Source organism: Chelon labrosus (genome assembly GCF_963514085.1).
Source record: "Chelon labrosus genome assembly, chromosome: 2".
Lineage (NCBI taxonomy): Eukaryota > Metazoa > Chordata > Actinopteri > Mugiliformes > Mugilidae > Chelon > Chelon labrosus.
In genome coordinates this window covers 3264565-3282875 of record NC_140338.1, presented here as the reverse complement: position 1 = coordinate 3282875, position 18311 = coordinate 3264565, and the positions used below count along the sequence as shown (strand labels likewise).

The following is an 18311-nucleotide window of genomic DNA, read 5'->3' as shown; positions in this document are numbered from 1 at the left end:
ACCTCATCCAAGAAGGACTCGACCACTACTACATCCCAGTGGCGATTCAAGACATGATTACCAGCTATTTGGCAGGGTTTAAACTCAGATTTACATCAGCCCATTTCACTACCAGCTGGCAGGACCTCCAAAAGGGGATTCCAACAGGGTGCACCATCTCCCCCATCTTGTTCATAATGGGCATGAATATCTGCTGCAGAGGGCGTAACCCATGGCCCTAAATTGGAATCGGGCATCGTCCAGCCAGTGCTGCGAGCATTCATGGATGACATCACAATAACAACTGCGACGCACGTCCAAGCAAGATGGGTATTGAAAACTTTGGATGGGTTTGTCTCTCTCTTGCAGACACAATAGAGCGGGAGAGATGCAAGAAGAGGTCAGCTGGAGCAACCCTAAGAAGAACAATCACCTTCATCAAGGAAGGAGCCAAGCCCCCCTCGAGGCCAAAATCCAACCTACTGCAGGCTGCAAGCTCATGGGAGATGAGCGTCGATGTTGGAAGGAGACTGCAATTCCCGGAGGTGGTGCACACAACTCTCCGGCCGGACATTGTGCTGTGGTCAACTAAAGACCAGAAAGTAATACTAGTCGAGCTAACAGTGCCATGGGAGGAAGGCTGTGGGGAGGCCTATGAGAGAAAAGCCTCAAATACCAGTCCCTGATCCAGGAGTGCAGGGACAAGGGCTGGCAAGCGTGGCTGTTCCCTGTAGAGATCGGGTGCAGAGGCTTCCCAGCCAAGTCGGCATGGCGTTTGCTGTCAGCTCTGGGCCTAGACGGGCGGAGCAAAAAACAAGCTGCTCGCAGGATGGGGGAGGAGGCAGAAAGAGCCTCGTGTTGGATTTGGAGCAAGAGAGATGAGGAAAGCTGGAGGCCAGGAGCAGGCGGGCAGTGAGTTGGCCACCACTGCCGGCCCACCAACTGGAGAGCGTTGTGGTTGAGGGCCGAAACGCTCTAAGAAGGTTGTGTACCACCTGACAATGTCTGCTCTTGGCCAACGGCTACAGGTACCTACAAAGGTAACTGAGGGTAGCACCTACAAGTGTATGTCAAAAGCACATTAACATGATGAGGCCAGAACTGTGAACATCCACAAAGACTTTCCTCACCTCCACTAATAAACCTATAGTTAATCACAAACTATTTTCAGCTCTCCTGGAAGTTATTCTGTTAAATTTTACTAAAGAAATGTGACACTCACACAAATAAGTTTGATCCCATTTCCACAGCATCACACTGACAGCAACACATGTCCCAAACACAAATATGGTTGTAAATCTTCATCCTTTAGTCCAACTTGGATGTGAATACCTTGTTTACAACAACATGTGTGTCAAAATGTAGTGCATATGGTCATAACCATATTGACATCCTTGTATTGACAGCTGTGACAATGTTGTACTATGAAAACATACTGTATATTTACAAAATACAAATAAAGTGTGAAAATCGATAAGTTCAGTCATTGATCTCAAAGCTTCATCATTAAATGAATCAGACAGTTTGATTGACAGGACAGATGATCAGAGGTGCAGAGTTTACACCATTTTTACAAAGAAAGGGACTGAAGAATGGGTAAAGTTTGTCAGTGAAGGAGCAGCCAGTAAAGGAGTAGATAAGAGCTGCAGTATCTACATCATGAAAGGAGACCAGACCCTCCTCATAATCCACAAACACCGCCACCTTCTCAGGACAAGAATGAAGAGAGAGACTGACTCGAGTCTCATCAAGAGCTTTGTATTCATTTCCATTTCTCAACCATATAGTCCAGAAACCATTCTTAGGTCTCAATTTGATGTTTCCTTTCCTGTTGATTGACTCTTTGGCCACTCCTAGATCCCAGTCAGTCTTTCCTTTCACTTGAACCTGAAAATAAAATGAACCTGAAGAGAAACCCTTCTTTCCTAAAACATTAACACATGAAGAAAATCTCTCTGGGTTGTCTGGAAGATCATTCTTCACATCACTATGAGTCACTTGTTTTCCATCATCAGAAAGGATGAGGTGAGGATGTGCTGTATCAGGATCAAGAGTCACATAAACTGCATACTGCTGGACCCTCTTCAGCTCAGCCTCAAGCAGCTTCTTCATGTCTTTACTGAGTGTCTCCTCCAGCTGAGTCACAGCTCTCTCCACAGTCCCCTCATATGATGGTGGACGGACGCTGACCTCTGTCCAGTCCTTGGTGGGTGGAGCAGCTTTCAGGGAGGAGAAGCTTTGGAGGAGGTGGAGGTGGTCTTCAGAGCGTGAGAGCTGCTTTATCTCAGAGCTCCTCTTCATCAGCTCAAAGACTTCCTGTTCCAGATGTTTGATGAAACCTTCAGCCTGTTTCTCTGTTGTTTTCTGTTTGTCTTCAATCTCCTTTATGAGCTGGTTCAGGCCTCTCTCAACAGACTCCTTCAGAGCAGTGAAGACCTGAACACCTTCTGCTTTCTCTCTGTCTGCAGCATCTTTACTCATCTTCACTGACTCTTTCATCTCCTCAATCTTCAGACGTCTCTTCTGGATCATCTGCTGAATTTCATCCTCTGACTTTCCCAGCTCTGCCTTCTTTCCTTCATATTCTTCTTTCAGAGGAACAAACTCATGTGTCTTGTGGTCTAAAACAGAGCAGAGCATGCAGACACATGTCTGGTCGGTCTTACAGAACAGCTCCAGAGGTTTATCGTGCTTCCTACACATCCTGTCTTCCAGGTTGTCCACAGGGTGGATCAGCTGATGTCTTTTCAGGCGTGACACTGTCAGATGAGGCTCCAGGTGAGAGTCACAGTAGGAGAGCAGACACACCAGGCAGGACTTCAGGGCCTTCAGTTTGGTTCCAGTGCAGACGTCACAGGGAACTTCTCCTGGTTTGGCAGCTTGTTGCTCTGAGCTGCTGCTGCTACCTTTCTGTTGTGCTTCATGTCTGAATTGAGCAACCATCTCAGAGAACAAAGTGTTGATCCTCAGCTGAGGTCTAGTGTAGAAAATATCTTTACACACTGGACACTTGTAAACGTCATTATGATCCCAGTGTTCAGTGATGCAGTGTTTGCAGAAGTTGTGTCCACATGATGTAGTGACTGGATCAGTGAACACATCCAGACAGATGGAGCACAGAAACTGATCTTCAGATCTCAGACATCTGGCAGCAGACATGTCTACACACTGACAACAAGAGGGAAAGAGAAAAACATTGAGATCTTTACTTATTTTTTACTTATTTTACTTATTTATCTTTACTTATTTTATCTCCTGGTGTCAGATTATAGCAGATTATAAAAAGAGGTCAATAGGTCTGTTTTACAACCATCTGCAGCTCTAGAGTCTAAAGTTCATCAAACTCTCCTGATGGTTGTCGTTTTACTGACCTCAGGTGGAGACAGAGAGGAACTACATCAGACTTCATTTATTATTTAATAGGCAGCATTTGTTGATCACTCTTTGTAAAAACAACATTCAAACTTGGTCCCTCCTTCACCAAAGAGTCAGCAGAGGAGTTTGAGTGAGCTAGAAAGTGAATGAAAAGGGGAAGTTGTGTTAGTGGGAACTAGATTGAAGCAGATATTACATTTTGTTCTAAAGCAGAAATGTCTGGACTGAAGCTCTAAGTTTTGATGCAGGTTGTTGAAACACAGTAAATATTATCAGCTGTACTCACCAGTATTTGAGTCAGATGTTGAGAAAGAACGGATGAATTCTGAATTTTCTTCAGACATAAACACAGATTCGTCTGGACTGCAGCTACGCTGTCTCTCTGCCTAACTTTGACTTTCATTTCAGGAAAGTGACGTTGAATCTGGTCTTTACAGTTTAGTTCCTCCTCTGACTGCAGCTCTGTTTGTCACGGTTTATTTCCTGCTTCATTTTGAGATATGAGTATAAAAACAACACATTGCACAAAAGGTTTTGTATTTATTTCAACCTTCTAAACTATAGACACAGACACAGTCTCTGACACAGAGACCATAGGAATAACAAGTCAGAACCTTGAAAACAAAGTATAAAAAAGTAAAAGTAAATGTAAATGAAAAATTATAATGAGGTAGAAATTTACAAAAAGTGTATTTGCAATATACAAGAATATTAATATATAGCGTAACTATAAGAATATATTTCATAAACACTATATAAAATAATAATATACAGCAAATAGTATATACAAGTGTAAATATACAATATTTACAATACACAAGAATATAAAATATTGATTGGACAGAAGATATGTTGTGTATATATGTACGAGTTATGTACAAATATATAGTTTTTTAATAATATTTAAAATAATATAGAAGATCCATAAATTCTGTATAAAATACACGTGTGGACAAAAATGTTGGTACCCTTACGTTAAAGAAAGAAAAACCCACAGTGGTCACTGAAATAAATTTAAACTGACAAAAGCAATAATAAATAAAAAATTACTGAAAATGAACTAATGAAAATCAGATGTTGTTTTGAATTGTGGTTCAACAGAGTAATTAAAAAAAAAAAAAAACTGAATGAAACTGGCCTGGACAAAAATGATGGTACCCCTAGAAAAGATTGAAAATAACTTGACCATAGGGACATGTCAAAATAAGGTGTGTCCTGTAATGAGCATCACTGGTGTCTTCAAGCTTGTAATCAATCAATCTGCCTATTTAAAGGATGAAAAGTAGTCACTGTGCTGTTTGCTATCATGCTGTGTACCACACTGAACATGGACCACAGAAAGCTAAGGAGAGAGTTGTCTCAGGAGATTAGAAACAAAATTATAGACAATCATGTTAAAGGTGAAGGCTACGAGATCATCTCCAAGCAGCTTGATGTTCCTGTGACTACAGCTGCACATATTATTCAGAAGTTTAAGGTCCATGGGACTGTAGCCGACCTCTCTGGATGTGGCCATGAGAGAAGAACTGATGACGAGTTGAAGAGACGGATAATATGAATGCTAACAAAAGAACCCAGAACAACTTCCAAAGAGGTTATGGGTGAACTCCAAGGTCAAGGTACATCAGTGTCAGATCGCACCATGCGCCGCTGTTTGAGCCAAAGTGGACTTAATGGAAGATGACCAAAGAGGACTCCACTGTTGACTTGGAATTTGCCTAAATGCATATTGACAAGCCACAAAGCATCTGGGAGAATGTCCTTGTGCTTTTTACTGAGCAACGATCAGGACACCAGCAGTTTTTGAGGGATGTTGTTCTTCCTGAAAAGTCTCAGGAAGTAAAGTCTCTGCTGGGCCTTCTCCACCAGCTCAATAGTGTTTGCACCCAAGTTTAGGTCCTCTGTGATGTGTACTCCGCAGAAGCTGATATCCGACACCCTCTCCACACCGGTCCTGTCTATCAATAAGGGCTGGATGTCTGTGTTATTCTTCCTGTACTCCAAGATGATCTCCTTAGTCTTAGCTGTAATTAGCATCAACTTGTTGTCTCTGCAAGACTAAATGCATATTGACAAGCCACAAAGCATCTGGGAGAATGTCCTTTGGACAGATGAGGCAAAACTGGAACTTTCTGACAAGTCACATCAGCTCTATGCCCAGAGACACGCCCACCGATAGGGGGGAATGAACGGGTCTGCTGTCCCGGGCACAGGGTAGAGAGGCAGGCTCAGAACTGGGACCACATTAAATAATGGAATAATAATAAAAAAAATAATAATAAATAAAAAATAAAATTAAAATAGGCGAAGTTGTTGAAAAATATGTAATATTTGAGTTACATAAAAGCTTTTTGTTTTCTTCCTAATTGTCCTTGAAATAGTGGTCAACACCCCCCCCCCCCCCATTCCTCCCCATTGTTCTCTGTACATGAGGTCCAGATGGTCTACCTTGTCTTCCTGCAATGCTTGGTCTACTTCCATCCTACTTCTCTGTCAAAGAATCTTATTGAATTGGGAAGAAGTGTGTTCAAGTGTGGTTCTCCATCTGCTTCTCTGAATCAGCTGCTTCACATCTGACAGGAGATGTTTCCACTGGTTCACATGTGGTGAATGTTTCAGTGATTCTATTGTTTTACCAAATAAGTGACCTGTATTTCAGTAAACTGCATTTCTGGAAAGGGTTACTAGCTTTGTGGCCATTGTTAGCCAGGAATGTTTGCAATGACAGTGGGGTGGGAATAATGTTTTCTTGATTCTTAAAATGAAAACATAATGAAAAAGGTTTGTCTTTTATTGATATTTAATGAAAAGTTTTGAATCACACTCGTGTATGGATCAGAGAAGCTCACAAAACTGACTATGAGCATCGGAAAACAGGAGAGGATAAGGCATCAGGATGAACAGAGAAAAATCACTACCAACCAGATGATTGTCATAAAGTAGCACAACATTTATAAACACCATCATGTAATCACATCATCATCGTCTCTTTCATCACAAACTTTGTCTGAAAATTATTACAAACCAAATCACTTCTGTTCAGTCATGTTAAAACAAACAAACTTGTTTCTGCTCTCCTGGAAGTTATTCTGGTACTCGTTAAAATCTTACTAAATAAATGTGAACTCACACAAGTAACTGTGATAAAAAAATGGTTGTAAATACTCATCTTCTAGTCCAATTTGGATGTGAATACTTGATTAAAACAAAATGTGTGAGTGTGAATAAATTGTGAAGATCAATAAGTTAATTCATTGATCTCAAAGCTTCATCATTAAATGGATCAGACAGTTTGATTGACAGGACAGATGATCAGAGGTGCAGAGTTTTTACCACCATCATTATTACAGGGACTGAAGTATGGGTAAAGTTTATCAGTGAAGGAGCAGCCAGTAAAGGAGTAGATAAGAGCTGCAGTATCTACATCATGAAAGGAGACCAGACCCTCCTCATAATCCACAAACACCCCCACCTTCTCAGGACAAGAACCAAGACAGAGACGCACTGGAGGACCAGCAAAAGCTTTGTATTCATTTCCATTTCTCAAACATACAGTCCAGAAACCATTCTGAGGTCTCAGTTTGATGTATCGCTTCCTGTTGATTGACTCTCTGGCCACTCCTAGATCCCAGTTAGTTTTTCCTTTAACTTGAACCTGAAAGTAAAATCTACCTGAAGAGAAACTCTTCTTTCCTAAAACACATACACATGTAGAAAATCTCTCTGGGTTGTCTGGAAGATTCTTCTTCACATGAGTATGATTCACTTGTTTTCCATCATCAGACAGGATGAGTTCAGGATGTGCTGTATCAGGATCAAGAGTCACATCCACTGCATACTGCTGGAGCCTCTTCAGCTCAGCCTCAAGCAGCAGCTTCTCCATGTCTTTACTGAGTGTCTCCTCCAGCTGAGTCACAGCTCTCTCCACAGTCCCCTCATATGATGGTGGACGGACGATGACCTCTGTCCAGTCCTTGGTGGGTGGAGCAGCTTTCAGGGAGGAGAAGCTTTGGAGGAGGTGGAGGTGGTCTTCAGAGCGTGAGAGCTGCTTTATCTCAGAGCTCCTCTTCATCAGCTCAAAGACTTCCTGTTCCAGATCTTTGGTGAAACCTTCAGCCTGTTTCTCTGTTGTTTTCTGTTTGTCTTCGATCTCCTTTATGAGCTGGTTCAGGCCTCTCTCAACAGACTCCTTCAGAGCAGTGAAGACCTGAACACCTTCTGCTTTCTCTCTGTCTGCAGCATCTTTACTCATCTTCACTGACTCTTTCATCTCCTCAATCTTCAGTCGTCTCTTCTGGATCATCTGCTGAATTTCATCCTCTGTCTTCCCCAGCTCTGCCTTCTTTCCTTCATATTCTTCTTTCAGAGGAACAAACTCATGTGTCTTGTGGTCTAAAACAGGGCAGAACATGCAGACACATGTCTGGTCGGTCTTACAGAACAGCTCCAGAGGTTTATCGTGCTTCCTACACATCCTGTCTTCCAGGTTGTCCACAGGGTGGATCAGCTGATGTCTTTTCAGGCCTGACGTTGTCAGATGAGGCTCCAGGTGAGAGTCACAGTAGGAGAGCAGACACACCAGGCAGGACTTCAGGGCCTTCAGTTTGGTTCCAGTGCAGACGTCACAGGGAACTTCTCCTGGTTTGGCAGCTTGTTGCTGTGAGCTGCTGCTGCTGGCTTTCTGTTGAGCTTTATGTCTGAACTGAGCAACCATCTCACTGATGAAAGTGTTGATCTCTAGTTCGGGTCTTGTCTCAAACATCTTATTACACAGGGGACACTTGCACAGGTCAGTAGTATCCCAGTGTTGAGTGATGCAGTGTTTGCAGAAGTTGTGTCCACATGGTGTAGAGACTGGATCAGTGAACACATCCAGACAGATGGAGCACAGAAACTGATCTTCAGATCTCAGACATCTGGCAACAGACATGTCTACACACTGACAACAAGAGAGAGGGAGAGAAGAAACATAGTTTAATTAGAGATTTGATTATTGATGAGTTATTGAACTTGTATCAGACTTCAGACATAATACGTTAAAAATACACTGAGATCTTTACTTATTTTAACTCCAGCAGATCATAAAAAGAGGTCAATAGGTCTGTTTTACAACCATCTGCAGCTCCACCTGAGTCTAAAGTTCATCAAACTCTCCTGATGGTTGTCGTTTTATTGACCTCAGGTGGAGACAGAGAGGAACCACGTCAGACTTCATTTATTATTTAATAGGCAGCATTTGTTGATCACTCTTTGTAAAAACAACATTCAAACTTGGTCCCTCCTTCACCAGAGAGTGAGCAGAGGAGTTTGAGTGAGCTAGAAAGTCAATGAAAAGGGGAAGTTGTGTTAGTGGGAACTAGATTGAAGCAGATATTATATTTTGTTCTAAAGCACTAATGTCTGGACTGAAGCTCTTAAGTTTTGATGCTGGTTGTTGAAACACAGTAAATATTATCAGCTGTACTCACCAGTATTTGAGTCAGATGTTGAAAAATAACAGATGAACTCAGTTGAATTTTTTTCAGACAGAAACATAGAGATTTGTCTGGACTGCAGCTCTGCCGTCGCTCTGACAAACTTTCACTTTCATTTCAGGAAAGTAACGTTGAACCTTGTCTTCGACCACATCCTCTAACTTCAGCTCTGTTTGTCTTGGTTTATTTCCTTCTTCAAGTTGAGATATGAGTATAAAAACAAACACACTGCACAAGAGTTTTTCTGTTTATACAGACACAAACATAGTCTCTGTCACAGAGATCATAGTAATAAGTCAGCACCTTGAAAAAAAAGGTATGAAACGGGAAGGGAGATGGCAAGATGGACACACAACATTAACATGTTATACAGTAGAAGCACACAATGCACAATTAGGATAGAATAAATTAAATAAGAAATTCAAAGACAGGAGAGAGAGAGAAGAAAGTAGAGGTGAGACAGGATGTTACTCATTTTGATGATATTATGCAGGTGAAAGAAGTTTGCAGTCAAGATTGCAGTGATTGCCTTAAAAGGTTGTGCAACTCAATATTAAGTTAGAGGTACCATAATTTTGTTAAAGTTATTCTGTTGAACCACAATTCAAAATCAATGTCTGATTTTCATTTCTTAGTTTTCAGTAATTGGGTTTTTCTTTCTTCAACAGAAGGCTACCAACAATTTTGTCCATGTCTGTATATGAGCTATACATATATTTCTTAATGTTTTAGATAGATAGATAGATAGATAGATAGATAGATAGATAGATAGATAGATAGATAGGTTTTTATTTGTCACATGCACAGTTATACATAGTACAATGCACAGTGAAATGTATTGTTATACCTGCAGCCAGTAGTATAAAAAAATAAAGAATATAAGTACTACAGTAAACAGTAGTTTCCACACAAGATAAGCAATATAAGTGTAATGTACACCGATAGAGAAATAAAATATAAAATAAAAATAAGAATAAAAATATAGACTGAATAAAAATATAGACTGGTAAACTTAGAGGGGGTGTAGTTGTATATGTACATAAATTTACAGTATTTAGCAGCTACATGAATAAAGTGCAGTGATATTTAAGTCCAGTTAAGGCTCAGAGTTGAGCAGGCGGATGGCATGGGGATAAAAACTCTTCTTCAGCCTCTCAGTCCTTGTCCTCAGGCATCGGAAACGCCGGCCTGATGGCAGTAGAGAGAAGAGAGAGTGTCCGGGGTGACTGGGCTGTTTCAGGATCTTCTGGGCCCTAAACCTGCAACGTTTGGTATAAATGTCCTGCAGGTTGGGGAGGGAGGTTCTGATGGTCCGCTCCGCTGAACGGACCACCCTCTTGAGGGCCAGGAAGTCCTGCCTGATACAGTTTCCCATCCAGGTGGTGATGCTCCCACACAAGATGCTCTCTATGGTGCAGGTGTAGAAGTTCCTGAGCACCTTGAGAGGGAGCTTAAAGTCTCTGAGGCGTCTGAGGAGGTAGAGACGCTGTCTGGCCTTCTTCACGATGATGTTCAGATGGTGAGTCCATGACAGGTCCTGTGAGATGGTCACTCCCAGGTATCTAATTCAATGTGTTTCATAATCTTGTCTTTCACAAATTGTCCTCATGGTTGTCATTACACAGAACTCCTGGACACAGAGAAGACACTGGACGTCGTGGGGTCGTGAGACAGAGAGAAGGTGAATTAGAGTTTTAGGGGGTTGGCCCGGAGACTGCAGAGTCTGATGCTTTGATACAAACTGTGACACATTCAGGTCGGTCCCGTCCACCAATAAAACCAGAGTTAACTTTTTCCTTTCTAACAAACTTGGAACAGTCTTTCTCAGCTCTTGCTGATGTGATTAATAGGTTTGAGAAGTTCTCGGGATACCTCAATGAGCGGGAAAGACTCCATCCCACAGTCCGGCACCCGTTTATGAATGCACCTGAAAGATTCAGGTATCTTGGTATCTTTATTACTCCCAGTCTAAACTCATTAATTTCTGCCAATTATGATCCAGTTATTTTAAAGTCAAGGAATCTCTAAACAGGTGGATCTCACTCCCCTCATCTGTGATTTGACGAATAAGTACTTTCAAGATGAATGTCCTTCCCAAATTTCTTTATCTGTTCCAGTCTATCCCACTCCCACCTCCTCATAAATTCTTCCAAGATATGAATAAAACTCTTCCTAACTTCATTTGAAAAAATAGGCGCCTAAGACTGACACAACTATGCCTCCTATATGACAGAGAAGGCCTAAAGGTATCAGACCTTTTATGGTACTGCTGGGCAGCCCAGCTTAGGGCTTAAGATTCCTTGACTTTTTTTTTTTTTTAATTGGCTTTGCACTGTGTCTGACTGGCCCTATGGATTCCTTTTTCAACTAACTACTACTACTACTTGTATGTATATTTTTTCCTATATATGGACCCTGGGGAATGAAATGTTTGGTAAGTGGGTAGGACGTGGGCTTGTTGGAGTTCATGCTGTGTCCTAATGACCCTAGGAGCTATGCTGTCCGGGCCAATTTGCCCCTGGTAGGGCCTCCCAAGGCAGACTGGTCTTAGGCGAAGAGCCTGACCAAGAACGGTTCAGAAGACCCCTCATGAAGAACACTAAGAGTCCGTGTACCTGGCCCGGAGGGTTACTGGGGCCCCACCCTGGAGCCAGGCCTGGGGCTGGGGCTTGTGGGTGAGCGCCTGGTGGCTGGGCCTTTGCCCAGCCACCAGCCCGAACAGGAGACATGGGCTCGTCTCCCTGTAGGCCCACCACCCGCAGGAGGAGCATGAAGGGTCCGGTGGTTTGTGGATCGGGCAGCAGACCAAGGCTGGGGCCTTGGCGGTCTGATCCTTGGTTATGGAAGTTGGCTTTTGGGACATGGAATGTCACCTCTCTGGCAGGGAAGGAGCCGGAGCTTGAGGAAGTTGAGCGCTATCGACTAGATATAGTCAGCCTCACCTCAACACATAGCGTCGGGTCTGGAACCCAAGTCCTTGAGAGGAGTTGGACTCTCTTCTTTGCTGGAGTTGCTCCGGGTGAGAGGCAGAAGGCCGGGGTGGGCTTTTTGCTTGCCCCTGGACTATCTGCCTGTATGTTGGGGTTCTCCTGGGTGCTTCCCTGCACCTTCGGGTTGGCGAACGGGTCCTGACTGTTGTCTGCACATATGCGCCAAACAGCAGTTCAGAGTACCCGCCTTTTTTGGAGGCCCTAGGACGGACGTTGGATGGCGCCCTGACTGGGAACTCCATTGTCCTGCTGGGAGACTTCAACGCTCATGTGGGCAATGACAGTGTGACCTGGAGGGGCGTGATTGGGAGGAACGGCTATTGTTATTGGACTTCTGTGTGAGTCGCAGTTTGTCCATAACTTACACCATGTTCGAGCATAAGGTTGTTCATCGGTGCTCTTGGCACCATGACAGCTTAGGTCGTCGGTCGATGATTGACTTTATAGTTATATCATCTGACCTGCGACTGTATGTTCTGGACACTCGGGTAAAGAGAGGAGCAGAGCTGTCAACTGATAACCACCTGGTGGTGAGTTGGATCAGATGGCGCCACGCAGACCTGGTAGGCCCAAACGAGTAGTGAGGGTCTGCTGGGAACGCCTGGTGGAAGAACCTGTCATGATGGTCTTCAACTCCCACCTCCGGCAGAACTTCAACCGCATCACAGGGATGGTGGGGGACATTGAGTCCGAATGGGCCATGTTCCACTCGGCCATTGTGGAGGAGGCTGTTGCGAGTTGCGGCCGCAGGGTCGCTGGTGCTGGTCACGGCGATAATCCCCGAACCCACTGGTGGACACCAGAAGTGAGGGGAGCCGTCAGGCTGAAGAAGGAGGCCTACAGAGGGTGTGTTCCAACTATAAGGGGATCACACTCCTCAGCCTCCCCTGCAAGGTCTATGCCAGGGTGCTGGAAAAGAAGGTCCGGTTGATTGTTGAACTTCAGATTGAGGAGGAACAATGCAGTTTTCGTCCCGTGGAACCATGGACCAGCTTTTTACCCTCACTAGGGTGCTGGAGGGGAAATGGGAGTTTGCCCAACCAGTCCACATGTGCTTTGTGGATCTGGAGAAGGCTTCCCAGTCTCTTAACGTCACTTCCATCGTCCATCACAAAGATAATTGTCCATGTTGGCACATGTGACACCAGTCGTCGGCACTCGGAGATTACCAAAGCCAATTTCATTCGTCTGTTGGATCTCCTCAGCAGCAGCGGAAAATCCATTTTCATCTCCGGCCCTATCCCCACGTCGGGCCGCGGCCCTGGGCGTTTCCGCCACCTTCTTTATCTTCACACCTGGCTGCAGTCAATGTGCGGCTCATTCAAGATTAACTTTATCCATAACTTCGACGCTTTTTGGTCCCGCCCCTCTCTTTTTTCACCTGACGGCCTCCATCTGAAAAAATCCGGGAGTCGCTTGCTAGCAGCTAACATACAGCATGCCGTATTATACCAGCTGTCCATCCGTGCGTGACCACGATCATCATTACCATCACCTGGCCTCTTAGCGCCTCCACCCCCGCCCACCCAATACAACCGAGCACCTTTGATTAGTGCCGACGCCCTCTCGTGGAAGGATGTTCAAACTACCCATCCTCCGTCTTTTCATGGCTACTCTTCCTCGCCCTCCTCTCTGTGTGAGTCAGCAGTTACTACTGAGCTCACTAGCGCCCCCTTTAGGCCATCTTCGGGCAGTACATTCCCTATCCACACCATTATATCCTCCAGGAGGCCAGTTTTGTCTTCATTTAGACGATTTTCTGTCAACCCCTACAATCTTGTTAATATTAAATATCGTAGAGAGACGTGGCCTGTAACGAGGCGTACTGCCGACTTTGAGAACTTACACTCCATAAAGCTGACAAAGGCCCCCCTGGACTACCCTACCTCTAGAAATGCGCAGTTTGGTTTACTTAATGTGCGTTCTCTAAATAGAAAAGCACCTTTTATCAATGATGCCATTACTGATGCTGGTATCGATTTACTATGTTTAACTGAAACTTGGCAAATACCAAATGATTATATTTCATTGAATGAAGCTACTCCGCCTGGTTATGAGTTTGTTGCTAAGCCACGTTTAACTGGCCGGGGAGGTGGCCTTGCTGTGGTCTTCCGCTCCAGCTATAGGGTTGTATCTGTGCCCGTGCAGGATTATTCATCATTTGAATGTCTTGCCTTGAAATTCACTGGCGGTTTACCACTCCTCTTATTGCTTGTTTACCGGCCTCCAAAAATGTCTTCTGTTTTTATTAATGAATTTTCTGAGGTACTCTCATCTGTTAGTCCTATGTACTCATCCATCCTGGTGCTTGGTGATTTTAATATACATGTAGATTCTGGAAACTGTAATTTTGCTGAACAATTTATGAATCTGTTAGACTGTTTTGACCTTATTCAGCACGTTGATTTCCCTACCCACTCAAAAGGCCATATATTAGACCTTGTCTGCACCGCTGGCATCACGCCAACTAATGTGTGTCCTAAAGATGTCTCTGTGTCCGACCATAGAGCCATTATGTTCAATCTTGCTGTCCCTGAGCCTCTCCATCGCCAACGTGCCTCTCGCTCCATCACATACAGGAACACAAAGAGCATTACTACAGCTGCTCTGTTAGACACTCTACATTCAAAACCTATCACAGAGTCATTGGATGCTTGTCTTGATGACTTGGTCCTGCTGTACAACACACATCTTGCTGACTCTCTCAATCTCCTTGCACCCCTGAAGACACGCCTAGTCTCCTTCACTCACTCTGCCCCATGGTTTACACCTGAGCTCCGTAAAATGAAGGCGGCTGGACGTCAACTAGAGCGACTTAGTCGGAAGACTGGCCTAACTGTCCATGCCCTGGCGTACAGTGACCATGTCTCTACCTACAAGGAGGCTCTAAATCAGGCCAAGACCATGTATTACACCACCATCATTGACAGAGGCCAAAACAACCCGAGAGCCCTCTTCTCTACTATTAATAAGCTCACCCAGCCCGCCAAATCCTTCCCACTTACCCCATCCACTCAACTCTGTTGTGAATTCCTTGACTTCTTCCAAAGCAAAATTAGCTTGATCTACAAACAGCTCCAGACTACCCAGACCACCCATGATGATGTCCCCCCATCCCCCTGTGCAACACTCAACAGATCCTTTTCTACCTTTTCACTTCTTAATGAACAGGATGTCTTTGACCTTGTCAATAAGTCTAGACTCACCACCTGCCTTCTTGACCCTATGCCCACCCCATTGGTCAGGGCCGGCCTACCTGCCCTCTGCCCTCTCTTGACACAAATAATAAACTCCTCCCTCTCTCTGGGCTCTGTTCCTCTGCCTCTCAAAACAGCAGCCATCACTCCTGTTTTAAAAAAGCCTGGGGCAGCCGCAGAGGATTATAAGAACTATCGGCCCATCTCTAACCTCCCGTTTATTGCAAAGCTCCTGGAGCGCACAGTTGCCAGCCAGCTCCAACAGTACCTCACATGCCATGGCCTCTGGGAAAAGTTTCAGTCTGGCTTCAGGGCCATGCACAGTACTGAGACTGCCCTGGTTAAGGTTGTCAATGACCTGCTATTAGCTGCTGACTCAGGCCATGTCAGCATTCTCATTCTCCTTGACCTCACAGCTGCTTTTGATACTGTTTGCCACAACCTCCTACTCACTCGGTTAGAGACCTTGCTCGGTGTCACTGGTGTTCCATTGGCCTGGTTTAAGTCATACCTCACTGACAGAGAACAGTTTGTCTCAATTGGGAATTTCAGATCTCCAAATTCACCCCTCTCACATGGTGTCCCCCAGGGCTCTGTCCTTGGCCCCCTGCTGTTTTTAATCTACGTCCTTCCCCTGGGCCACATAATACAACATCATGGGCTCAATTTTCACTGTTACGCAGATGACACCCAGATTTACATTCACACCAAGCCCGCTCACATACTATCATCATCCAATCTGGTCAACTGTCTAAATGCCATTAACAACTGGATGACTCAAAATTTCCTCAAACTCAACCAAGATAAGACTGAAGCTATTCTCATTTCCACCCCTAACATTCTAAAAAAACTTGAACATCTGCAGCTATCTATCCCCGGCTATTTCACTACAACCTCTGCTGAAGTTAGGAATCTGGGCGTAATCCTTGATCCTACTCTCTCATTTGAGTCACATATCAAAAGCATCACCAGGGTGTCTTTCTTCCACCTCAAAAGCATCTCCAAACTCCGGCCCTCCCTTAATGCATCTACAGCAGAAACCCTCATACATGCCTTCATCACATCTAGGCTCGACTACTGCAATGCTCTACTGTGCGACATCCCGGCTAAAACCCTAAACAGGCTGCAGTATGTCCAAAACTCCGCTGCAAGGCTACTCACCCGCACCAGGTCCTGGGATCACATTACTCCCATCCTCCAGCACCTGCATTGGCTTCCTGTCCACTACCGCATTCAATACAAAATCCTTCTCTTAGTCTACAAATCCCTACACAATCTGGCCCCATCTTACCTATCAGATCTCCTTACCCCATACTTGCAATCCCGCACCCTCCGCTCTACAGACGCATGTCTTTTAACAGTCCCCACAACGCGTCTTCGCTCCATGGGTGACAGGGCCTTCAGTGTGGCAGGTCCTAAACTGTGGAATGACCTGCCACTCGTGATGCGCCAAAATACATGTATGTCCACTTTTAAAACTCAATTAAAAACATATCTTTTTAGCTTAGCTTACCTGTCAGCCCCCTGATCTCTACTTACACCGCCTCTTTTATTTTATTTATTTTCCCTGTTTTTATCTGTCCTCGCTTTGTGCTCAGTGTACTGTTGTGTGTGTCTGGGGGTGTTTTTGTGTCTGGGGGTGTTTTGTGTTTTGTGTTCCTTGCCTATACCTACTTTGTACAGTGTCCTTGGGTACCTTGAAAGGCGCTTCTTTAAATAAAATGTATTATTATTATTATTATTATTATGACCGTGTCCCCAGGAGCATCCTGTGGGGGGTACTCCGGGAGTATGGGGTGGATGGCCCCTTACTAAGGGCCATTCAGTCCCTAGTAAGTCGGACCTGTTCCCAGTGAGGGTTGGACTCCGCCAGGGCTGCCCTTTGTCACTGGTTCTGTTCAAAACTTTTATGGACAGAATTTCTAGGTGCAGCCGGGTGGGGGTGGGTGTCGTGTTCGGTGATCAGAGGATCTCGTCTCTGCTTTTTGTGGATGATGTGGTCCTTTTAGCTTCATCGAACAACGACCTCCAGCTCTTGCTGGGGAGGTTCGCAGCCGAGTGTGAAGCGGCTGGGACGAAGATTAGCACCTCCAAGTCTGAGGCCATGGTCCTCAGTCGGAAAAGGGTGCATTGCCCACTCCGGGTCGGGGAGGAGGTCCTGCCTCAAGTGGAGGAGTTCAAGTATCAGGGTCTTGTTCACGAGTGAGGGTAGGAGGGAACGGATCGGAGGGGCATCTCATGAAGAACAGTGACACAGATGCTTAACTGGTCAGTTGTGGTGAAGAGAGAGCTAAGGCGAAACTCTCAATTTACTGGTCGATCTATGTTCCAGTCCTCACCTATGGGCATGAACTTTGGGTAATGACCGAAAAAACAAGATCGCGAATACAAGCGGCCAAAATTAGTTTCCTTCACAGTGTGGCCGGGCTCAGTCTTAGAGATAGGGTAAGGAGCTCGGACATACGGGAGGAGCTCAGAGTAGAGCCGCTGCTCCTCCACGTCGAGATGAGTTAGTTGAGGTGGCTAGGGCATCTGGTAAGGATGCCTCCTGGACGTCTCCAGGGAGAGGTGTTTTGGGCATGTCCCACAGGAAGGAGACCTCTGGGCCGAATCAGGACACGATGGAGGGATTATATCTCTCGTCTGGCCTGGGAACGCCTGGGGGTCCCTCCGGAGGAGCTGGCTGAGTGGCTGGGGAGAGGGCTGTCTGGGCTTCCCTGCTGAAGCTGCTGCCCCTGTGACCCGGACCCGGGTAACTTTTTCTTTTGATATTGTTGAGGGCTGATTACACGTTGAAAAACTTCCTCACCACTGATCTCTGTAAATGAGGTTCAGGTGGTCTACCTTGTCTTCCTGCAGTTCTTCGTCTACTTCCATCCTACCTCTCTGTCAGTGAATCTTATTGAATTCGGAACAAGTTTGTTCAAGTGTGGTTCTCCATCTGCTTCTCTGAATCAGCTGCATCACATCTAACAGGAGATGTTTCCACTGGTTCACATGTGGTGAATGTTTCACTGATTCTGTTGTTTTACCAAATAAGTGACCAGTAAATTTAGTAAACTGCATTTCTGGAAAGGGTTACTAGCTTTCTGGCCATTGTTAGCCAGGAATGTTTGCAGTGAAACTTGGGTGGGAACAATTTTATCTTGACAGAATGAAAACATAATGACAAAGGTTTTTTAATGGATATATAATAAAAGGTTTTGAATCACACTTGAGTATGGATCAGAGAACCTCACAAAACTGACTATGAGCAGCAGAACACAGGAGAGGATAAGGCATCAGGATGAACAGAG

General features: G+C 44.8%; 1 protein-coding gene across 1 annotated transcript; it reads right to left on the bottom strand.

Moving 5' to 3' along the window:
• Window positions 1–1494: 1494 nt before the first annotated feature.
• Window positions 1495–8286, bottom strand: LOC311506340 (uncharacterized protein; the record flags this gene model as incomplete). The annotated part of the gene is made up of 3 exons (XM_084570257.1): window positions 6644–8286; window positions 5149–5412; window positions 1495–3153 (listed from the first exon to the last, which is right to left on the bottom strand). Exons 1-3 carry the CDS (start codon window positions 8282–8284, stop codon window positions 1495–1497), a joined length of 3564 nt encoding a protein of 1187 aa, XP_084426383.1. The 5' UTR covers window positions 8285–8286.
• Between the last annotated feature and the right edge of the window lie 10025 nt (window positions 8287–18311).